A 25,804-nucleotide genomic window follows, 5' to 3' on the forward strand; every position below is an offset into this window, starting at 1 on the left:
CTCTTGGTAAAGACCTTTGGACTGTCTAGTTGGTCTTTCCTGTTAAATCTCAGAAGATTAGTAAATCTTCTGCATTCTCTTCTTTTTTCTCCCACCAAATCATATTGGCTGTCTTTATGTATTTTGTTTCTAAATATTCATTGGCTGTCTTATTTTAAGAGCCTGACTTTGCTAAGCCCTGAAGGTAACTGAATTTCAGGTTGATTTTAGAAGCCAAAATCAAAGAGCTCATCTGAGCTCATCTGAAATCATGTACCTGCATCACTGAGAAAGTTCACAAGAAAGACTTTTTACATATCAGAAATTCTGGTATCTCCTGAGAGAAGGCTGACAATGAGACTGTTGATTAGGTCTACCAGGATTATAATGAGCTATGACTAATTTGAAAAGAATGTAAACAATTTAGTCCATTAGCTCTGGATTTTAAAAAATGGAAAAAAAGTAATGTCTTTTTATTTAGACAACTAATTTTAACAGGATCATATTGATCAATTAGAGTCCATACATTCAGAGAAAACATCTCCAGATCATTTTGACATTTGAGTATGTTGTATACCTATCACCGAAAGTCAAATTGTCTTCCATCACCTTCTATTTGGTTTTCTTTATGCCCCTCTCCTCTTCCTACCCCCTCCCTCTCATCCTTTCCCTTCCCCCTGGTAACCACTGCACTCTTATCCATGTACATGAATCTCAATTTTGTGTCCCACCTATGTATAGAATCATAGAGTTCTTAGTTTTTTCTGATTTACTTATTTCACTCAGTATAATGTTATCAAGGTTCATCCACGTTGTTGTAAATGATTCTATGTCATCATTTCTTATGGATGTATAGTATTCCATAGTATTTATGTACCACATCTTCTTTATCCAATCTTCTATTGAAGGGCTTTTTGGTCATTTCCATGTCTTGGCCACTGTGAACAATGCTGTGGTGAACATGGGGCTGTGTGTGTCTTTACGTACCAATATTTTTAATATTTGGGGGCATATTCCCAGTAGAGGGATTCCTGGGTCATATGGTAGTTCTATTCTTAATTTCTTGAGGAACCACCATACTTTCTTCCATAATGGTTGTACTACTTTACACTCCCACCAACAGTGAATGAGGGTTGCTTTTTCTCCACAGCCTCTCCAACACTTGTTATTACCTGTCTTGTTGATAATAGCTAATCTAACAGGTGTGAGGTGTTATCTCATAGAATAAAACATAGGTACTAAACTCATGGACCTTGGCCATAAAGAACATTTTATGAATTTGACTCCAAAGGCAAGTGAAGTGAAGGCAAAAATAAATGAATGGGACTACATCAAACTAAAAAGCATTTGCACAACAAAAGAAACTGACAATAAAACAAACAGACAGACAACTAAATGGGAGATGATATTTTCAAACAACAGCTCAGATAAGGGCTTAATATCCAAAATATACAAAGAACTCACAAAACTCAACAACAAACAAGCAAACAATCCAATAAAAAATGGGAATAGGATATGAACAGACACTTCTCCCAGGAAGAAATACAAATGGCCAAAAGATATATGAAAAGGTGCTCATCTTCACTAGCTATTAGAGAAATGCAAATCAAAACTACAAAGAAAAAAGGTAATTTTGAGGTGGACCAGTTTAGTGGCTGAAGACTACTGTTAATTGTACAGAATGTTTGCATGCAGTATATTATAACAGGCAATTGGTGACATTTGACCCTGAAATGTGTGACAACAGATGTTTGAATAAAGGACTTAAAATATAAGACCATAATACTCTTAAAGTAAGAATTTTCAACTAATCAAAATTTTTACTGAAAAAATAATTACAAAGGTAATTCTTCCTCATGGTAAAACACACACACACACACACACATCAAAATATATAAAGTAAAAATAGCATTCCTTCATGACCATTTCCTTATGGTCCCTCTCCCAAATAGTAAAATACCAAAGTTCTCATCATCAAAACATTCATAATCTAAAGTGAATGATAGTAAGTATAGAATTAACTTATACATAAATGATATAAGGTGGGAGTAAATATCAAGAAAGAATTACAGATGAACTTCAAAAGGAGCTATGATTATATTCATTTGGGATGAGAGAGGTTGGGGAAGAGATTAGGAAATATTTCAGGTAGAAAGTAAACTTGGAGATTCTGTGGGTGGAGACGAAGAAAGAAGGACACAGCAGAGGGAAAATCATGTGAGAAGGGGTGGCAATGAATGATTGCTGAGCACTTGGAGCATGAGGCAAGTGTTAAGTTGTAAGAATGGAATAATTATTTTGGAAGGATCTTACTGTGGTGAAATTTGGATATCATTTATCTCATAGGGAATTCATGGGGTCATTAAATCAATCAGAATTCTAAACAAGAGTTGAAATATTCAGACTTGTCCCCAAGTTGATTCTGGGACTGTTCAATTGAGTAGACTGATATGGGTATAAACAGAAGCTATTTATGTGGGTGCACATAGGAGCCCATCACAAAGAAAATATCAAGCAAGCTATATATGAGCTAAGTTGATGACAAAGGTAGAAATGGGTTTGAGAGTCTCTAAAAAGGCAGCTTTCAGGGAGAATAAAGAGGAATTTGGGAGCAGAAGAAGAAGGATTCCAATACAGTTAATTCATCATTCTAAGCAAGTCTTGCTCACTCCCATTTTGAAGCCACGGTGAAGCAAATGATTTAGGTATTTGCATGTTCTGCATCTTCCTTGCCTTCCCATCCCTTTATCCTGCTGACCCTCTAGGCTCAGCTTATTCTTATTTTTTTCATGAAGTCTTTCCCCAGTATTTTAGGAGACATTGACAAGCATCCCACTCGAACTTTGACTTCAATGAAGATTAGCCAATACTTAACACCCTTGGCATTTTCTACTTTGTGGGTAAATACTACCATTGTCAAAAATTATATGTAAGTTAACCAACTAGCTTGTTTAATCATGATCTTTTCTTATTTCTCTCTTACTAGCTGTGAAAATTCTCCCAGTGGATTTGCTTGTCTGTCTCATGGCTCTTCTCTGTGTCATTTTTTGTCTTCCTTTGACTCTCTCTAATTATTTAGCAACCTCTCTTTCTCTCCCCTCTCCTTTCACTGCTTCTTTTACATTTTCCCCTATTAAACAGCTCAATTTCTCTGCCTTTCAATAGGTTTTTCGTATTGAATGGAGCTACCGTGAACACCATTGTTTTGTCTGCCAGTACCCGCTCCTCTTTCCTCTCCAAACTCAATATTATAAAGCAGAGTTTTGGCCCAAAATTCAGGTACAGGAATGAGAGGGAGAAGCAATTTCTTCTTGGGTTCCCGGATTCTAAGCTACAAAGCTCAGAAAGGATGGGAAGCTACGTTTTCTGCTGTGTGCTTTTGAGAACTAAACCCTGGGCCAGGGAGAAGAGTAAGGTAGACACAGGAGAGCAGCTGAGATGGTAGGCAGAGAGCATGTCTTGAAGGGCAGCTGTGCCTGAAGGCCCACTCACGTTCTGATCTTTGCGTTAACAATATATCCCACAGTGCTTTCAACACATTTCCTTGTTTGTGATGGTTCAAGTCAGGATTCTTTACCTTGTAACCCAAGTAATTCTAAAAAAATACAGTGAGCATAGTTTTTTTTTTAAATCTATTTAAAGTAGAGGTTCAATTGCTTATGATGGATGAGAAATGGTTTCTTTAAAAAGAAACAGAAACAACATTCATAAATCACAAAGAAATGTCTTCCATTATACTTTCCTAAAATTACAAAAGCATAAAATCTCCATGTTTCCAAATGAGTGATTGCTTTTGAAAAGATAACTGTATATTTAAGAGGAACTAGGACATATTTAAATGTAATTAGATGCTACACATTTATATTTTTTAGTTATAATTATTCTTGGAAACAGTAGTTTTTTTGCATGAAAAGAGTAATTCTGAGTTAAGATAACTCATCAACTGTAACATGGGGGGAGATTACATTAATTCAAAGCAACTCTAAGGCCTTGGCCGGTTGGCTCAGTGGTAGAGCATTGGCTCGGTGTGTGGATGTTCCAGGTTTGATTCCTGGTCAGGGCACACAGGAGAAATGACACTTGCTTCTTCACCCCTCCACCTTCCCTCCTTCTCTCTCTCTCTCTCTCTCTTTCTCTGTCTCTCTCTTCCCCTCCCACAGCCATGGCTCAATTGATTCGAGTGAATTGGCCTCAGGCATTGAGGATGGCTCCATGGCCTCTGCCTCAGGTGCTAAAAAAATGGCTTGGTTGCTGAGCAATGGAGCAACTGCTCCAGATGGGCAAAACATCGCCCCCTACTGGACTTGCTGGGTGCATTCCAGTTTGGGCACATGTGAGAGTCTGTCTCCCTGCCTCTTCTCTTCTCACTAAAAAATAAAATAAAAAACAAACAAAAACAAAGGAGTTTTAATTTTATTGCAACAGAAAACAGTTTTGGCTGCAAACTTTCATTATTTTTATTTAACTTCCTTAGAGGCCAACTCTACTTTTCCTCTTCTTTTATTTTATTTTTTTTTTCTGAGTTCAGAAGTGCAAATCATGTTCTTTAGAAAGGCTTCTTGAAGAAAAAAACTATAAGAAGACTTTAAATTATGTAATACATGCTACCACCTAATTGTCTAAGATATTCAAGAAGCACTTTAGTGATCATTTCTTCCATTTTTATAATTAGCACTTAAAATGATGGCTACATACAATAATTTAAGAGTATGTGCACAGAGAAAAAAATTCACTCAATATGCCCATATAGTCTCTTCTTGTTTCTAAATGCCTGTGCTTAATGGCAGATTACAGTGCAAAGTTGGAAAACTTTCTTTGAAGTTTTGATTGATTCATTTCTTTCTCAGACTTAGAGTACAAAACTATTCACTCTACTTCATACAAATGTTTCACTTATAGTCAGGGTGTCTCTGTAAAGTTATTGGCTTAATGAAATCATTATTACTGATATGAGAATAAAGTTCTGGCAAATATCATTACAAGTAAATTTAATTATACTCCCATCATTCTTAAGAACATTTGGGAACTAGGTAGATTTCAAGGTAATGGTTTTGTTTTCATCAGTACATGAGAATTTCTAGTCTGGTGGGCCTCTCTTGAATAATTAGTAGCTCACCCAAAAAATGTAGCTGTATTATGCATTCTTTCATTCCACTGAGTGTGTGAGTGAAGACTGTTTAACCTGAGCCATATTTGAAATACATCACAAGGATTGGAGTGACATCTAAACTTTTTCAATAAAGAGGCTAATTATGAACTTCTGGGTGGGGAACAGTGTGTTGGAATTCAATAGTATCTTTTATTTTACGAGCTTACACGTGACCGTGAACTTGAGTGTCATATCTACAAAGAGAAAGATACAGTCACTGGTTCACCCTCAGATTTTGAAAAAGAAAAAAAATTTTCTAATAAACAAGTGGAGGAATCACTGCAGTAAGTAAGAAAGAAGTCAAAAGACTGTTTTAGTTTATAGTACATTATGCTCTTCTGTTCCACTATATTTTTCTCAGCCTATTTTTTCACCAAATGTTAGATAAAAAGAAAAAAAAAGCACTTCATACATCTAAAGATAAACTCTAAAAGCACTTTCACTTGAATTTATACTTTGGATTGCTTAGAAAAATAAAACGTGCCATAAATGAAAATTCAATGTTTTTCCCTTTTTTCTTGAGCCTTCCTTATGGGTCACCACTTTCTATATCAGCAATATCTAATTGGCTTAATGGATAAAGTGAGGTTTCTTTCCTCAAGAAGTTCACATCTGGCCTTAGCCAGTTGGCTCAATGGTAGAGTGTTGGCCTGGCATGTGGATGTCTCAGGTTTAATTCCTAGTCAGGGCACACAGGAGAAACGACCATCTGCTTCTCCATCTCCCCCTCTCTCTCCCTCTACGAGAGCCATGGCTTGACTGAGTTGGCCCCAAATACTGAGGATAGCTCCAGGGGCCTCCACTTAAGGTGCCAAAAATTGCTCAGTTGCTGATCAGTGAAACAACATCCCATATGGACAGAACATTGCCCAGTATGGGGCTTGCCAGGTGGATCGATCCCAGTCGGGACACATATGGGAGTCTTGTCTCTCTGCTTCCCCTCCTCTCACTTAATTACAACAGCAAAAAGTTCACATCTAAGGCAAAACAGATAGTTATAAGATGGTAACAGTAACTGCAATGTGAAGGGTTTTATAACTGGTATAAAAACGTTTCAAACAAGTTGAGCTATATAGATATTCTCAGAATTACTTTGCAAGTGACAATTCTTTTACTCTTTTCAGAAAATAGAGAATTAGTTTGCATAGATAAAAGATTACTTTTGTAAAGAGTAATTAATCTCAATTCAATATTTTGTTCCTCTAGTGAACTTCAAGAGGCAAATTCATCAAGAAAATGTGAGAGCTGACACATTTTCATTTTGTCAAAAATGAATGCAATCTCATGTCTCCCTTTCTTCTAAATATTATTTTATCAAAGTTTGCATAGTCCTTACACATATGCAAAAATTATTCTTCCTGTCATTTTTATCATCAAATCCCCTGTCTTTCAGAAGACAACACAAGCTCAGTCTTCTACACAAAGTCTAAGAGAGTTTGTCTATAGATATCTTTGCCTACTTTATGATTAACAATGTATTGCTTCAGTAAGTACCTGGCATTTGACCACAGCTGTCTGTGCCAACTGGATTATAAAAGAAAGTAAAAGTCTATGGCTCTCTAGTACATAAGTTTCTTCTCTGAGGGAAGAAACTTATGTTGATGATGATGATGATAATGATGACAGCAATATTATTATAATTTAATTAGCATTGTTTCATTAAATAACACCTGCAATAAGATGTACACTATTATTATTTTTTTTTATGTTACAAATGGAACAAACTGAGTCTTAGAGCAGTAAAGTAATTAAACTGTTTTACTCCACTATTTGTACTGATGTTAAAATATGTTGACATTTGGAAGCAAATGCATTTGTAAAAGGTCCTGTTCAATTTTATAGGCTCGTTTAGTTTTGTCTGATAGGAAATTGGCTCTTTGAGTTCAGTCATGAGACTTTCCAGTTCTGAACACTGGTGATTATTTCCAGAGTTAAATAATTTTGAGGCTCTGGCTGGGTGGCTCAATGTGTAGAGCGTCATCCTAGTGTACTGAGATTATGGGTTCATCACTGGTCAGGGCACATACAAGAAGCAACCAATGAGTGTACAACTAAATGGAACAACTAATGGAACAATGAGTTGATGCTTTGTTCTCTCTCTCTCTCTCTCTCTCTCTCTTCACCCCCTTCTCTGTCATAGATCATCTGCTTCTTATTATTTGAAGGTTAAAGAAAATAAGAAAAAGAAAACCTCAGTTACCCAAGGCATACTCACCTTTCCTGTTCATAGGCCAGTGTTCTGTTATTTCAGACTCTGTTTCCTGGCCCTCAGTCAGAAACAGGCTTATGAAAGTTAAAACACATGCTAACCACTTACAGTTCAGTGGCATCCTTATGAAGATAGATGATAGACAGATAAATAGATCGATAGTAAAATACATAGACCTATTGATTGATCGGTAGATAACATATATATATATATATCTTTTTTAGAGATGCTTAAGATATCTGAGCCTTTTGGCCTTAAATTAAATTGTCTCAAGTAGTTTTAACATTTATTGGCATTACTTTTTATAGCTTCTCATTCCTCTTGCTGTCTAGCTTGCTCTGTTAGTTTGTCTCCTGTTAACAGTTTCTTCATCTAATTTGCTATTGCCAGTAGTGAGAAAGCAGGTAACCACGTGTGTAAAACCATGGTTAATAGGAAAATAAATCTGAGTGAATGCTTAAAGGAACTTCAGTAAAATACAGTAGATGTACCTTTATATGTGGCCTTCATGACTAATTTTAGCTTTTAGAAACCAGATATTTTTTCTTTCTTTGTTTTTGTTTTAGTTTTGCTTGTTTTTTATTTTTATTTTTGTTTGTTTGTTTGTTTGCTTGTTATAGGCCACAGTAAGGTTCATGGATACATCTCTGAGTAAAGATAAAAAACAGTTGAATACATTTTCATGATCACATTTTCAATCTAGAACACAAATCCTATTTTTCATAGAGTTTATTATTTTTTTTTATTGTGAAAATTATGTCTCTGAAGAATTGAAGATTTTACAAACAACCACAGAGGTCACTTTGGTTCCCAGATTCCTAAACCTTGCTCCTTTGTGATCCAGTGAACAGAGAGGTTATGTGAATTTGCAGAGAAAATACCTCTTAGTCATCATGATGCATCTCAATTCAGCCCCCAACTAGAGGCAATTGCTGCAACATCCCAGGGGTACTCAGGTGATTAAAGTGGGAGTTAGAGATGTTTCCATGTCTGTCTAATCCTGCCTGCTTTAAACCATTAAGCTGATAATACAAGGGCTAATACTAAGTAAGGAAAAGCAGCTTAATCTTCATTTCTAGACATTGTGTCAGGTGAATAAAGGGCAAACAGTGACAAAATAAAAAGTCAATATCTTTTTCATAATACGGTACTTAGATGAGAAATCTGTATTATATGAAAAGAAGTAGGGTATTTGGTTGGGAGTCTTTCAGGGCCTTGATAAAAACAAAACACAGAAAAACCTTTTGTTTTATTTAGAAAATTAAATTTAATGAGGTGTCATTGGTCAATAAGAGTACATAAGTTTCAGGTAAACATTTATATAGCATTTGAACTGTTGATTATATTGTGTGCTCACCACCCAAAGTCAAATTATTTTCCATCACTGTATATTTGACTGCCTTTACTCTCCTCCCCCCATCCACCTCCCCCACAAGCCCCTCCCCCTGACCCTTTCCTTTCTACCTGAATTCTGAACCAGTTGAGAATTACAGCTAACAGTCAAGCATCTGGGGGTCGCAATAAGCATGTTGATTGCTGATAAAGCTATTATTGAAGAGTGTTCACTAAGCTCTAATCCTGAAACTCAATTCTGAACAGACTCACTCACTCACTAAAGGAGGCTTCTCTGTACCAGCAGAGTTGGATGTGGACCTCCCAATAGAAAACAGATGTGCCCTGCAGGCCAGCTTTTCATTCCCAACTCTTCTCCCCGAGAAGTTAGCCAGCTCTCCTGGAATGGCAGAGAGGTGCAGGAGAATTAAGCTAACAGGGCTTCCTGCACATAAAAAAGCAAATTGAAGAATGGAAAATAGCTATCTCTAAATGCACAGGGGTGTGCATGGGCATTTGAAGTCCAATACTCTTTGCTTTATGTCTGTTGTTTGTTTAACCTTAAATTAGTCCCAATCCAACTTCATAAACATTTGAAGGAATTATTGTAAATATTATTATATCTCGATTTTACAGATGAGGAAACAGCCTTAGAGATAATAAAGAGCTGAGAGTCAAGTGCAGCCCTATAGTCCTCTAACCCAGTGGTCCCCATCCCCTGGGCCGTGGACCAGTACCGGTCCATGGGCCATTTGGTACCGGTCTACAGAGAAAGAATAAATAACTGACATTATTTCCGTTTTATTTATATTTAAGTCTGAACGATGTTTTATTTTTAAAAAATGACCAGATTCCCTCTGTTACATCCGTCTAAGACTCACTCTTGATGCTTGTCTCGGTCACGTGATACATTTATTCGTCCCCCCTAAAGGCCAGTCCGTGAAAATATTTTCTGACATTAAACTGGTTCGTGACCCAAAAAAGGTTGGGGAACACTGCTATAACCTGTTCTTCCCACATCCCCAGTTATTTTCTCATGCTAATAAATATTATAGTAGTTACGTAGGCAAATAAGATTATTTAGTTGAAAGCCATTCTTAAGCTATGTTGATGGGGATTTGATAGGTAATTAATTTATGTCAATTTTAGACTGTAATTTTTTTAACTTTATAGAATGATTTTAGACTTTTAGAAAAGATGAGAATATCCACATGCCTTTTAACTCAACTTTCCTTACTGTTAACCTCTTCTATAATTCTAGCATAATCATCAAAAATGGAAAATTGACACTACTACACTATTAACTAAACTATAAACCTTACTCAAGTTTTACCATTGTATTTAATATTAAAGGATTTTTTTTGAAGGCAGGAAATGTATTATATTTATTTTCATATCCATAGTGCCCAGTGGTGAGTATGGCCCAGAGTTGGTAGTCAGTAACTCTTTTGGGAATAAGGGAAGGAACACATGTTGAGTTTCACACTAAAACGTGTGTATGTTTGTATATGCATGCCTCAGGTTTAGAAGCACATGAAAAAAATCTGGGGCTGTGTTCCTTATTAGACTTTATGCAGCCCAGCTCTTTAAACTGCATGAATTTTTCCAAAGCAAAAGTGAACGTACTTGAAAGAAAGAGTGGAATTCATAAATGGGCAGAAGGCTATGGTGTTACATTCAGTTTTTTGTGCGTGCGTGCGTGCATGCGTGTGTGTGTGTGTGTATGTGTGTGTGTGTGTGTGTGTGTTTCATATCACACCTTAGTAAATTCCTGAGAAAGAGAAACAGCAGTTGCTGGCAATCAGTCTTATGTTTCTAGACAGGTTTTTGAAGTTTATCTTAAACAAAAAAAATGGAACCTCACTTGTTTAAAGAAGAAATCCAAACAACTGTTATTAGGGCTTCTGTTTTTTTCCTCAGTAAGTACAGTAGAAATAACAATATTAATGAAGTGTGAATTTTGCCATGACAGTGATTTCTGACAGCTTCAAAAATACATTCTTTTGTCTGAACCTTTACAACCAAAGACAATGAAACCAGAAGAGAAACATTATTCAAAGCACAGAACTCCTCTTACTAGCTTAATGGAGCCTAAAATGGCCACTTTTCTTGCTATTTTTCTCCATCATGTTTTAACCAAACTGAAAATATTTATGTGACAAAGTCTAGCAAGGTAAGAATATTGCATTATTCTTAGTTGGTCAAAACTGGTATAAAAATTTTTATGGGAGCTGACTTTTTCTGAAAAAAATTCAACTTTTGAAAGGTTTTAATTATCCTGTCATTGTTATTTAGATGGAAGACTTCATAGCACGCATGCAAGATGAGAAAAATGGAATTCCTATCCGAACTGTCAAAAGCTTTCTTTCCAAGATACCTAGTGTCTTCTCTGGTAAGTCTGCATTCAGTATAGCTTTCTTCTGTTCTGCCTTTTTCACAGGACTATTTAAAATTTATTCTAGCTTTTCACTATTGAAACTTTCTAACTCATTACTCAGTAACTAAGATTATGAAATGCTAATACCATATTTTAACAGCATGTTAGACACTTGAAATGATAGTAAATTATCAACAAAACAAAAGAGCAAAAATCATGATCCTAATCTTAGTTGTTGAGACATAATGAACAAGTGTGAAATAACAGAAAACAATATTAAAACAAAGATGTGCAGGACAAATGTGATGTTGATTGTATATAGAAGTTAGGAGCGTGAAAATTATTCATGAGGAGTCAAGAAAACTTTCCTGAAGATCAGGGATGAGCTGAGTTTCAACAATGAGAAGTCTAATCAACTTCAAGAGCAGAGCTGGGAGTGGCCAAACCACAGAAAACCAGGTAGATAGGAACAATAGGTTATGAGGGTCTTTGAAAGCCAATCCAAAGAATCTAGTTCTAATGTATTGGGAAATATGAAGACATTTAACATTTTTTGCAGAGAACATTATGATGACAGTGTTCAGGATGAGTTGACATTCAGTAAAGGCCATTGTCTCTGTCACAGTTTGAGGCTCTTGTGGGTATAGTTTGGATGCCAAGATTCTGATATATCTGGAGGAAGGAATAGAGAGGGAAAAGCATGAACATTTGGTTAATGACTGGGTTTACAGGCTAAAAGAGTCTATGACCCAAGTTCCTTTTGGTGTTTGTTTTTTAATTGGGTGACTACAAAATAAAGGAATCATTATCAGAACTAGAGAAACTTCATAATTTGATTGGAAATGACAAGAGGAACACAAGAGAAAATGGAGAGTAGTAAGTTACAAGCCTCAGCTCTGGCTCCATGAGGCAATGAAGACCCACCCTGTGTGGGCCTTGGGCCTGGACTGGCAAGGTTGAGAGAAGAGGTGAGATCAGGCCAATCAAAACTTCGTCTTGAGTGACAAGTAACAAGGGAAAGGAGACTGGTGTTGAGCATGTGGAAAGGATGGCACTTGATGAGACTTATGAATGAGAGCTGTGATGCTTCTTCATGAGTAGGATTGAAAAACCAGTGAACAGGAGGGCTTCAGCCTTGGTGAGAGGGTAAAATAAGGACCAAATGCAAATAAGGAGGCCCAGATGTTGGGGTTTGGGCACTTCATCACTCTCAGATCAGTGGTGGATGTTGACCAGAGTCTGGCCCAGCAGCTTTCTCTCTCCTAAGATTCTGTTGAGTTTCCTGAACTTCAGTTAAGAATGTATGTGGCCTGACCAGGCAGTGGCACAGTGGGATAGAGCATTGGACTGGGATGCAGAGGACCCAGGTTCGAGACCCCGAGGTTGCCAGCTTGGGTGCAGGCTCATCTGGTTTGAGCAAAGCTCACCAGCTTGAGCCCAAGGTCACTGGCTCAAGCAAGGGATTACTCGGTCTGCTGAAGGCCTGCGGTCAAGGCACAAATAAGAAAGCAATCAATGGCCCTGGCCAATTGGCTCAGTGGTAGAATGTTGGCCTGGCGTGCAGAAGTCCTGGGTTTGATTCCTGGCCAGGGCACACAGGAGAGGCGCCCATCTGCTTCTCCACCCCTCTCCCTCTCCTTCTTCTCTGTCTCTCTCTTCCCCTCCTGCAGCCGAGGCTTCATTGGAGCAAAAGATGGCCCGGGCACTGGGGATGGCTCCTTGGCCTCTGCCCCAGGCGCTAGAGTGGCTCTGGTGACGACAGAGCGACGCCCCGGATGGGCAGAGCATCGCCCCCCTGGTGGGCGTGCCAGGTGGATCCCGGTCGGGCATATGCGGGAGTCTGTCTGACTGCCTCCCCGTTAACAGCTTCAGAAAAATTTAAAAAAAAAAGAAAGAAAGCAATCAATGAACAACTTAGGTGTCGCAACGAAAACTGATGATTGATGCTTCTCATCTCTCTGCGTTCCTGTCTGTCTGTCCCTGTCTATCACTCTCTCTGACTCTCTCTCTGTCTCTGTAAAAAAAAAAAAAAAAAGGTGTGTGTGTGTGTGCACATGTGTTTCACTGAGGTGATGTCAGCCTGGATGCTGGATAATGGCCATGTACAGAGGCAAGCAAAAGAAATGTCTACAGATTGAAAAAAATAGAACACAAGAGATAAGAGAGGCAGAAGTGATGAGGCAGAGACTACTGGGTTCCTGGTGGCTTTGCTGCCTTGTTCCCTGTGTTCAGGGGCACAGTGATGCAACCTATGCAGAAGTCCCTTGGGACCCCTCATCTCTCTCAGGCCTCTACGTGAAACATCTACCTTTTTGTTTCGCTGTGTTCTCTACTTCCCTTTTGTATTTCAGACTTTTTCTACATCTGCAACAGGTTCATTGGTGGTCCTCAGGAATGCATATTTATAAGCCTTAACTATAGATATTTTAATTCATTAGGTCTGGGATGCAACCAGGAAATCAGTATTTTTAAGCTGGTAAAAAAATAGAGCGGGTTGGCACCTGCTGGTCTGAGATGCATGCTACCTGTATTTTCCTTTAGGTTTTTTTATTCAATTCAACAAACACTAATCAGATACCCTATATTCCAGTTACTGTACTGGGTTTCATGGGCTAATATTTTCATTTTAGTTTGGAAATAGATAATTATATGTTGGCCCTAAATGTTCCACTGGTATGATCGACTGACGTGAGTTCTGTCTCCAAAGGTTAAAAAAGTCAGTTGTGAGAGAATTGTTTAAACAATATTCAGATCTTCAGTGAAGAACCTGAATTGCACAAACTCAACTTCCAAAAGGAATACCTCCATCCATTAGATTTGGGTATAATGATTTAAAAGCATTTAGAGTAGGCAGAGACATGATTATTTACCAACTATTTTTTAACTTTTGCAAAGCTATAATCAAATATATTTACTTTGTGTTCTCTGAATTGCTTATGAAATGACCCTGAAATGCATTTATTCTATAATCAAATAGTAAGAACATTTTATCTTTGAAGAGAAACTTGCCTTTTTGCTTTTTAGAAACAATAAGAAATGTGTAACTTGTATTTTTCTTTTCTTATTTTTTCTAATTTCTAGGAAATTCATTGCTGAATTTAACATTTCATATGCCTTTTCTCACCTGACTCCTCACTGACATATCTACCCTCCTTTTTCTTCTGATTTTTTTGGTCTGTCATTGCTGTTGTTTTAATTTGATGTGTGTGTGTGTGTGTGTGTGTGTGTGTGTGTGTGTGTGTGAGAGAGAGAGAGAGAGAGAGATTAATCTTATAAATTGCTTCAAGTCATGTTTTGAAGTAGATAGGGAATAAACCTGGATGAAGAATCTAAGAAGTGTCTGCTGTGTGCTAAATTGTTTTACCCAGAATCCTCCCCTTTTAAGTGAAGCTGTATCTTGCCTTAGAACTAAAGCTCTCCAATACAATATAATGCAGTACAAATATTACTACGTGAGATTTCTAGAAAAATGTTCATGCAATTTTTATGCAGTTGTATCCTCAAATTGAAAAAGCATAACTATAAAGCTAAAAACATAATATTTGCGTATTTTGCTGAGGGTTTTCCCAGATTGAAACCCACATGTCTTATTCCTACATGATAGCTGTTGCACTAGAATTTATACCTTGTAATTTACAATATTTATTCATCTTTCATTGGAATATCTTTGGTAAAGCAAACTATGACATTCACATCAGCTGAAAAGTCTTCTTATTTAAACCCTGAATAGAAGCAGGATAAAAGTCAAAGTTCAGATGGAGCACGGAAGTTTGTGAATGAAAGAGGAAATAATTGAATTTTACATTTTATGGCGTTTGATTCATCTTTGATAATATTTTACAACTACAACATTTATCTTGGCTACATGCATATTTGAATGAATTAAAATTAATAACAGAAGTTTTAAGTTGCTTAATAAGATGTTGATATAAAGTTGTGCTTTATTTCTAGAAAATATATTACCTTATAAGAATATTGAATATTATTTTGGTGTATTTTTTTTTGGGTAGATTTTTTTTATTGATTTACAGTCATAGATGCTTTATAGAATTTAAGTGTCTAAACATAAAATAAATAGGCTTTAAACCCTGATGAGAGAAGAAATACTCTTTCAATATTTAATGTTTTTAGAGTTTGAATGAGATATTGGAATTTTCTTTTTAATAATTAAGGTATTTTTAATAAGAGTTTGTTATATTGGCTTTATGTATTGAAATAACAATTACTTATATAGAAAGTTACAATAACAATTACTTTTATGTCATATATGATATATATTTTTTACTTTGGAGGAAAATAGTAGTAATTTGGGAGCCTACTACCTAGTCATGGGCTTTTAATATACTCATTTTATTCCTTACTATACTTCAAGGTAATTATTGTTTATCTTTGTTTCATAGAGAGAGCTCAAATTTTTGTCCCAATGTTGTACAACCTACTGATATTCAAACCAAATCAGTACATTCAAGATTCCATTCCCTTTTCTCCTCCACCAATGAATCTTCCATAAGTGCTGTTTTTTGAATGTGTGTGTGTCAGTTCAGCCTGACAAATAAAAGTCTACTAAAATCTGTAGGATTCTGAGTACTGGGAATGCTTACATTTGTTTCCTGACATATCCACAGTCCAGATGAAAACTCTGGAATACTTATCAGAAAGACTTGAGCTCTTGTCTCAGTTTAACCTCTAAGGACTTCCATCATTTTGAGAAAATTTGTAAGTTAGACTTGATGATTGCCAAGTTTCCTTTCCACATAAGTTCTATATTTCAGAGACCTCAGAAAGTTCATTATTGAAAGAGAATACAATTGACTAGACTATTCACAAGGTGGCTAAAGTGATAAAGCATCAATCGATATCTGACTGTATTTCTTTCCCTAGCCAATGACATCCATGCCTACAACTTTAATCACAAACTTTATGCACCCTTGCACATGCTTGCCTCTGGTCCAGATCTTTTTTCTGAACTCCAGTATATTAAACTCCTTTTGTAATGTTTCCACTTGGACATTCCAAAGGAAACTCAAGCTCAACGTGAAATTAACTCATACTCCTTTCCTCTTCCTTGCCCTGCTTTCTGTCTCAGGAAAGATGGCACATTCCAGAAATGCTAGAGCCACCAGAACCCTCTTTCTACAGCCCTTTCTTCTAACGGCAATGTCATCAACAAATCTTATCATTTTTTTCTTCTAAGCAGCCATCAAATCATTTGGCTTTTGACCATCTGTTCTTGTATTGCTCTAGTCTGCCATTCCACTGCCATTTCCACTCACCTGGACTATTGCATCAGCTCCTTCCTGCTCTCCACATCCACTTGGCCCTTGGTCCCGTCTTCCCCAATGAGCAGCCTCACTGGTATCTTCAAGTTGCAAATCTGATCCATTGAAACTGTTTTCTCATTTCAGGTTTAAGACCAAAGTCTTTAACAAGACTCCCTACCTGTCTCTCAAACCAGCTTCCTAGCTCCCTCTTGCTTTCTTGATACTAGCCACAGAAGCCCATCTTCGGTTCCAACACTTCACCATGCCCTCTGTTGCTGGGGTATTTGTGCTTGTTACCTCTGGAATGCTTCTTACCCTTTTCCCCTTTGCTCAGCTTAAACCTATTCATCTCAAGCCTACACATTTCCTTTCTTAAAAACACTCATCAAATTGCATTTTTTTTTCTTTCAAACACTTTATTCTCTTTTGGAGTTATAAACTCACTAGTGGTAGTGTTTGATTAATGTCTCTCTTCCAGGCAATACTGAAAATTACAAGAATGTTTCATATGCTCACATTTGTAATCCCAGCACTAAAAACAATATCTAATATAGGAGGCATTCATTAAATATTTTTAAATGGATAAAGAATAATTGTAATTCTAGAGGAAATATTTGTATTCGTATGGATTGTGAAAGCAGTTACACTATTGTGATCATGTGGCTTTGTCAATGAACAAAACTTATTGGGATTTTTACAAACCCCCCCAAAATTTTGCCTTTTAAATTGTGTTCAAGTGAAAATATCTCTGCAATTGAAGGAAATTATTCATAATATGCATCACATGAAGAACATAAACATTAATCCTTTGGTCTCCTTGAGGTGAGTGTTTGGAGCTGGCTAGATCTAGCATTCTGTTAGATTCTTATTTGTTAATAGTAAATTAAACATGTGTCAGGTGCCCACTGTGCTGTGAGCATTTTGCCAGACATGGAGATACAGGGAGATAAGACATTTGCCCAGTGGATGAGGATTCTAATGGTTTTCTTTGAATCATAACAAAATGAACCAATCAGCACGTGAAGTCCAAACTCTTCACTAATCTGCTTTATTCAGAATGGATCATGACCTGTGCACTACAGATGAGCATGAAGGGGAAGTCATCATGATGCTCATTATATATAAGCTTACAACCAATGCTTAGCCAAACCTCAGGTAGTATCTCCAGAGATAACTACCACTGCAGCCCCACTCCTTGCAAATTAACTTCACTGAAAATGAAACAAGTTCACTGTCATGACACTCCATGATTCTTCAGGGTATTTGGTTGTTCTCTTATTCTAAACATTCACTATTTTCATTATTCTAGATTATGGTGAAATAAACCTTCATCTTTTGGATGAGTGTCATTTTCTTCCATGGATTGCCTGGGAAATGACTGTATTTCCAATGTAAGCCCCAGCAGGAAATAAACCAGAATTCTCTTTTCAGTTCTTGGTAAATGATATAGGTTTTCATTAAAATTGCATTGTACCATGCTTGTGAAGTAGCCCACTGAGATCAGAAAAGGACTGCCTGTGACAGCTATCAAATAAAATGGATTGGTTAATGTGTTTGAAGATTGAATCTAGGACACTAATTCGAAGTAACCAAAAAGATTGGTCCTGCTCCAAATCACTAAGCACTGTTGACAGGGGAGAAAATTGTAATTTAGTAGGGAGTTCTAGTCAGCCATTCCTGTGTGTCCTCTGTTTCTGTTTTCTTGTCTAATTAGTTTGAGAAGGTTCTCCATCCCAAGAATGTTGGTAATTAAGGCGTTGAAACACTTTACTACTTTCCTTTTGCAACTTAAAACTGTTCCTCACCTAAATTGTCCTCAATCAGGAAGAGCAAAATCAGTTGTCTCTTTGATGTCTTGTTGTTTTCAACCATGTATATGAAAACTGAGCAATATATAGGAGCTTAAAAGTCAAATTGCCTTTAAATGTGTTCCTGCTCCTTGTCCTTTATTCCTCTGTGGGTTGTGTGGATATTTTTTAGTGTTGTGGAGCAATGATATATGTTGACTTAATGTTATCTCCTGGGTAGCTGCACAGGTAAGAGGGAAAGGAACAAACTTGTTCATATGAACTAGGGTAGTACAAGTTTGAATAGGTACATATTTTGCATCTAAATGTTCTTGAAAACAGTTTTCAAGATGCCTTATGTGACTTAAGCCTGGCTATTTTGGGAAACAATTTTAAGACAATATGAATAAGTAAGATAGAGTTGTTGTTCGTTTTTTTTGTGGAGTCTCTAAGACTAGGTAATTCTAAGATACTTCTAAGAGTCTAAGCTGCTGCTCTCTGAAACTGACATCTTATTGTGAAATATCTTTCATTTACCATTGGAATGGTTATCAAGGGTTTTACAGAAATTCAGAGAGAAATAGATTGCTTTTGAAAAACAATTCAAAAATATTTTGGCAGACATTATGCTGATAATATTTTGTGGGGTTTTTTTAATATCCCAAAGAAAATTGAAGAATGCACATGGAAAATTTATAAGCAGTAAATAGGAAAAAAATCTTAAATATATTGGCAGTTCTTAAAGTGCAGTTCTGAAAAAACTTTTGGAGAAGACAAGAAATGTTAACGAGATTTGCAAGAGACATAAATGTTTGCAAAAAATAATAAAAATAAAGTCTTTTTTTTGTCTTGACAAACCTCTTGATAAAATGACAAGGTGATAAAGTGACAAGGCAACTGGCATATAGTAACTTTGCAATCAACAAAGCTGGGGACCAAGAGTAGAGTTGAACTGTCACCTAATCAAATAGATATTCACATTGACTCTGCTGTGAGATATTCTTCGCCTTCTCTTAGTTGTCATTTTTCTCTTATTGTAAAATAGCAACAGGAAGGGATTAGAAGGAGTGGAGATTTTTCATCTCAGCCACTTGGACACTCAACATAAGTTCTAGATAACTGTCTTTCTAATAACTAAATGCTGCTGATAAATGATGAGGTTAGCTGTTAATTGGGCTCTCACTGTATCTCTAGAGAAATAATATATTTTAAAATGTGGTTGGATCAATTTGATATGACCCAGATGAAAAGCAAACTCTTACTCATTTTCTTTTCACCAGAATGTTAGAAGAAACAGTAAAAATTCCAGAATATTCTAAGGCTTTAGTTTTAGCATTTGCTTTCTTTATAGTCATGCAGAAAAGGTCCAGGGACTATTTTCTCTTCTAGGTTAAGTAGATAGTGATACTAGTTCCTGCAATGCTTTCTAAGTATGTAACTTTTTTATTTTATATTTTAAGTAAATATTACTTAGATGGGAGTTGATTTTGTCCTCCAAATAACTTTATTCCAGAAATGAAAAATCCCATCCAAATACATCAAAGTCTGCAGACCCTGGATGGTTGTCTCAGTGGTAGAGTATCGATCCAGCATGTGATGTCTTGGGTTCGATCCCCGGTCAGGGCACATAAGAGAAATACCATTTGCTTCTCCACCCCTCCCCCTCTTTCTTCTCTCTCTCTCTTTCTCTTTCAGTCTCTCTCTCTCTCTCTCTTACTCCTGCAGCCATGGCTCTATTCAAGTGAGTTGGCCCCAGGCCCTGACAATGGCTCCATGGCCTTTGCCTCAAGCACTAAGAAGAGCTTGGTTGCTGAGCAACAGAGCATTGCCCCCTAGTGGGCTTGCCAGGTGGATCTTGGTTGGGGTGCATGCAGGAGTCTGTCTCTCTGCCTTCCCTCCTTTCACTGAACAATAAAAAAAAAAGTCTACAAATAAGAGCCCTCTCTGACTTCTAACTATTGGCTGTTTTGGGAAAGTTCTGTTGCCCTATCTTTTATTTAGAACACTGTGCCTTCTCCCTATGGTGTCTTTGCTGAAAGACTCTTCCCAACACAACTGAGTCATTTTTCTGTTGCATGACCAACATTTGTAAGTAACTCTCTGAAGATGAATTGTTCAACTCAAGAATAAATCATTAACAATGAGTCAAAATACATAATTTACTAGACAAATGACACTGTACCTATATAATATAGGATTTCTATCCATAAGGGGCTCTCTGCAAGAGACTCCAAGAGCCTTGAGGATGAACTTCAAATTCTCTTATTCCTGTCTGGGAATCTGACAAGATCCACAGTTAAATGCAGGGTAGGTGCATAAACACATAGTCAAGATTCTATGAAAAAATATACTAATAAATATATTAATAAATAATTAAAATAATACAAAGAATATACTAATACTTTATCTTCTTTTTTGGACTTTAGGAAAAGGGCCAATCAGTATACTTTAGAATTTCTCACATTGAATCTGGGACCATTTTGGCATGGTTAAAGAACAATATAAAAGGCAGAAAACAGTGCCGTAATAAACAAACAACTTTCTGGAAGTCTGGGAAATCTCAGTTGGTGTTAAACTTTATCTTAGCATTTAAACATTAACTTTATAGGCATCTGGACTCTTGAAATTTACAGATGATGCTCAATAGTACGAAAAAGTGAAACTCTAAGCCAAGAAAGAAAAAATAATCCAAAGAAGAAAACACCAGAATATGTGAAGTTCCAGAGAGCTAGCAAGAAAGATCAATTTAGCCACATTAAAAGTAATGCATTTATAAAAAATTATGGAAAGCTGTGTTTTGGGAGGACAGGTTCAGCATTAATAATTAAAACCCATGAAGAGAACTAGAGAGTCACCAATAGTCTAGTCCCCAAAGTCACTGCTCTGTTGTGCTCCATTTATCAACACCACGTTAGGTCTCAGGTAGGGTGTGAAGTATGACATGGGAGGAAATTGGATAGAAATAGAAAATTTTCCTACACATATTAAAAAGGAAATGAATATAAACTCATCAGAATTAGAATTATTTCATGCTTTTTTTTTAATCCAACCTCAATGTCAACAGTTTGAAAATATTCAATAATGGAGTATTCTTTACAAAGGCAGCTTTGAAAAAATAAATAAATAAAAAGGCAGCTTTGGGACATAAGAGAGACAGTAGTAATTTATATGATTTAAGTAATTAAAAGGTAGAGCTCATTACTGATTATGTGTTAAAGATATAAATATTAGTTCAAAAAGCTATCTAACTAGAAATAATAAATGCACAAGAGATGAAGCAAAATAATGGGATATTTAGGTTCTATTTTTATTTCTTGATGTCAGTATGACCAGACAATTCAATATCTCTGTGTGTAGTACAAAGAAAATGAGAAATAAAGAGAAACATTATTAGAGTTATTGCAATTGATATGATAATTTTGATTAACATCTTAAGAGGCTTAGATTAGTCCCAGATCTGGACATTTTCTTCCCTTTAGATAGTTAATCTGTTGTTGCAAGACCAAAGTGTTACTTGTGCTAGATGCTCTTTAGCACCTGGCATCTGGTTTTCTTATTAAGTTCTCAAAGGGTATTTGTTGACTTTCATCAAATAATAACCATTCTCTACATTTCAAGGTGTCTTATAGTTTAACCCTCTTTAATATGCCCAATCTTTTATTCCTCCGACAAACAACTACACATAACACACCGAAATTTTCCAGGGAGATAAAGGCTTACTAATTGCTTTTCTTGTCTTACCATTTGAACTTAAGATTATTTCATATTGACATTGATTATTTTTCTTCAATAAATCACATTTTAATTTTCTTAACTAATGTCTCTATTATTATAATGTCAATACTCAGTGGGTTGTGCCATCTGGATGATTACTGAAAGAAGGAAATAATGAAAGTCAGAGGCAATTTTGCAAATGTATCCTAGGAGATTTAACTGATGCAGACATATTAAATTTTCATTTTGTAGTAATCTACTGTGGAAATTGTTTCTCACAAGTGTTGACTTGTCTTTGAAGCAACAGACCTGAAGAACTTAATTTGTTTATTAGCAACTTAATTGTCTAAAATCCTACAAATGAGAGGTTGCTTTAGTTCTTTGAGTTAATACATGAACATTGGTTTCTTTTCAAAGAGCAGAATTAACCCTACAGATAGATACTTACTTAGATAGCACTGAAGTCTTCATTATCCCTAAGAATGAATGAATCTTGATGACTGAATGGTTGGCCTGGATGTGTTTTTGTGAAATAATGAATCAATGCACTGCGTGTTTGAGGTGCATGCATAATATACTGTTTGGCACTGCCTCTGTCTTGATGACAGCATCCGATTTTCTCTTTATACCTCTCTCTTGAAACATATGTAGAAAGACTTATGACTTCCATCCCCCAATAATTTTAGGATAGAGAACTGTCCCAACCTTATTCCTATCTCATCCTTATCCCAGGCCAGCTTGTATTAATCACTCCTATCTTTGAATTTTCCCAGCACTGTATTCTTCACAAAATCTATTTTACCGGACATTGTCCTAATGGACATGTGGGATGATTCTTATTAACGGCCATATGCACCTGGAGAAGAAGAGAAATCTCACATTTCAATTTGTATCTGCTGTAGTACACAGTATCTGGCACATAGTGGACACTCAGCAAATGTTAATGACTTCTCACTGGACACTGATGTTTTGAACATCCAGTTTCATCCACAACAAATTTCACTTCTCAGTTTAGCAGCAGCAGAAAGTACACACATCTGTTTATTTGCTCTGTTGGCATCTGGTGCTGCATGATGCTCATATCTCAGTGGGAAGAAAGATGGCACAAGTGCTTTGTTGTCTATCACTAACTTAGATGGCATTCCTAGTGGACTACTAGGAAATTGAACATAATCTTCAAATTTCTCCAGAGTCCAAAAAGACTGTCAGTTTATGTTTTATTTGGTTTAAACATTTATTCTTAAAGATATATGCTCTCCTATGTTCATTGCAGTATTAGTCACAGTGGCCAAGACATCAGACGATCAGAGTGCCCTTTGATAGAGGATTGGATGAAGATAGATGTGGTAAATATATACTATAGAATAGTATTCAAACTTAAGTAAAGATGAAATACTGCCATTTGCGAAAACATGGATGGACCTTAAGAATATTATGCTAAGCGAAATAAGTCTGTCAGGGAAAGCTAAGAACCATATTATTTCACTCATATGTGGGATCTAAAACTGACACTTATAGACACAGAGACAACAGTATGGAAGAGGGGTGAGGGGTTGTAAAAGGTAAAAGGGCTCAAATATATGATGACAGAAGAAGATTTGACTTTAGATGCTGGGCACACAATACAGCATACAGAGTACATATCATAGGGTTGTACATTTGAAACCTACATGATGCTATTAACCAACATTGATTGTTAGAACATTGGACATTCCCATATCCAAAGGTAGATCATTGTCAAAGCCTAGCAGAAACAGTGAAGTAAATATATACAGGTAATGAAGAATCCTGGATTTTAGTCCTATTTCTCACGTTGCAGAGGAAAACAGCAAATGCTAAATGACAACATGACAACTCGGGCTCTGGTGCACAAGTGAACATGAGTGTGTATTGTTGTTCATAATGCTATAGCAACTACTGTCATTTATTGAACACTTACAATGTGCTTGGCATTCAACAAATCTTAGCTCCCTAGACATATTATTCTGTTTAGTAGTGTCTTCACAAAGATAAGTAAAGGAATACCCAGAGAAGTTAAATAACTTGCCTTAAGTAGTAACGTTAGTAAGTGGTAAGGCTGACATTTGAATGTAGGTTAATCCAGATTTGATAGTCTGATTCAATAATCTGATGTTAATAACCATGAAAAAGTAATTTGAGTTCTTTATCCTTCCCTGTTTCATTCTGCATTTAGCTTGAAAAATACCTCTTTCTCTACAGAGAAATCAGTCTAGTAAGAAAGCTCTAAAAGTAAGGTGACACAGGTAGTCATCAAGTGGCTTCTTTTGTTTTTGAGACTTGGTTACTTAATAAGCCTCAATTCATTCACCTGAGTTCACCAGGGTGTCTGTATCTGATGGGGGAGCGCTGTGTTTATTTAGGAGACATGAGCAGACCAAGAAGAGAAATAGCACAGTAAGCTGTACTGAAGAAGAACTGTGTGGTGAAAGAAAACAGAACAAAATCAGCACAGAAATAAACAGAACAATGGCTAAAAGGCTGAAGAAAGAACAGCATAGGCAGCCCCCAGAGACATCTCAGGTTCAGCTCCAGACCACTGCAATAAAGCGAGTTGTAATCTTTTTGCTGGTATGATGTCTTGCCTTCAATTTGTGGGAATAAATGCAACATCTGTGATGCCTAAAATGAGGCATGCCTGTACGTGTGTGAACTTCCCACTATGCCAAATGTGCTGGACCCATCTCCATTTTCTCTTCCCTTTCTCCTGTCCCCCTCCACTGACTCTGAGCAGCACACACAGAACCTAATGACCAAATGTTCCCAGAACTTGGGCAACATCTTGGCATGTGCACAATTCCACAGTGTTGTGTCTATTGCTGCTCTCTGAACATTGTGATAATCACATTCCATGATTTTAAAATATGGTTGTATTATTGACCATCCTATAACATATGTATCCCAATTAGCCACTTTTTTCCTCTTTCATTTATTCTTTGCTTCAGATTTCTACTAACTCATCATTTGCATAATTGCTCAACCTGTTCCCAGGGAAACAGTTGTGCTTTCTGCATAAATATTACTCCCCTTTGTCCCATCTTGTTACAAAGAAATAATTTAGGTGGTTGTTTGTTTTTAAATTTCTTCTTTGAAACAACTTTATTATGGAAATCATGCACAAAATTATTTTTCTGAGTCAATCCCTTTCCCCCCCCCCCCTGTAAACAGTCCTCTGTAGAGAAAGGAGTAAAGTTGATTTAAGGTGGTTTGGACCAGGGAGTTAGAAAGAAAAGTTATGGGATTGGGCTTCCAGGTTTGTCTCTAGCCTGTGATGTGGAACACACTTATAACATGACCTTTCTCTTTATTTTTCTTTGGGGGGGGGGGAGGGTTGTATTTTTCTGAAGCTGGAAACCGGGAGGCAGTCAGACAGACTCCTGCATGCGCCCGACCAGGATCCACCCAGCATGCCCACCAGGGGGTGATGCTCTGCCCATCTTGGGGCATTGCTCTGATGCAATCAGAGCCATTCTAGCACCCGAGGCAGAGGCCACAGAGCCATCCTCAGCGCCCACCCGGGCAAACCTTGCTCCAGTGGAGCCTTGGCTGCGGGAGGGGAAGAGAGACAGAGAGGAAGGAGAGGGGGAGGGGTGGAGAAGCAGATGGGCGCCTCTCCTGTGTGCCCTGACCGGGAATTGAACCCGGGACTCTTGCACGCCAGGCCGACGCTCTACCACTGAGCCAACTGGCCAGGGCCCATGACCTTTCTCTTTAGATGGAGATTTGCAAAACTCCATCTAAGATTTACACAAGGTCAGAGTTTACCATATGAACAACAACAAAATATGACAGTTTTGAAAGCTTCACCCTTTCATTTGCAACATTGCAGAGCCTCACTGAACAAAGTTTATTGCAGAGCACTTAATTCTCATTTGAAAGAACCTAATGTGCAAAAAATTATCAAGATATAAATAAACATAAATGGACAGTTAAGTGCAGCACAGAACAAGGACAAAATGTTCCTCCTTTGAACAGAAA

General features: G+C 36.9%; 1 protein-coding gene across 6 annotated transcripts in view; it reads left to right on the forward strand.

The window, feature by feature from the left end:
- RGS7 (regulator of G protein signaling 7) overlaps window positions 1-25,804 on the forward strand; it is a 422,952-nt gene that overhangs the window by 180,499 nt on the left and 216,649 nt on the right. For all 6 annotated transcript variants that reach the window (XM_066383468.1, XM_066383487.1, XM_066383510.1 and 3 more), the window contains exon 3: window positions 10,965-11,061. In XM_066383468.1, the coding sequence (XP_066239565.1) occupies window positions 10,965-11,061 (97 nt within the window). The remainder of the gene's footprint in view (window positions 1-10,964; window positions 11,062-25,804) is intronic.

This window comes from Saccopteryx leptura, chromosome 1 (assembly GCF_036850995.1).
Source record: "Saccopteryx leptura isolate mSacLep1 chromosome 1, mSacLep1_pri_phased_curated, whole genome shotgun sequence".
Taxonomy (NCBI): Eukaryota; Metazoa; Chordata; class Mammalia; order Chiroptera; family Emballonuridae; genus Saccopteryx; species Saccopteryx leptura.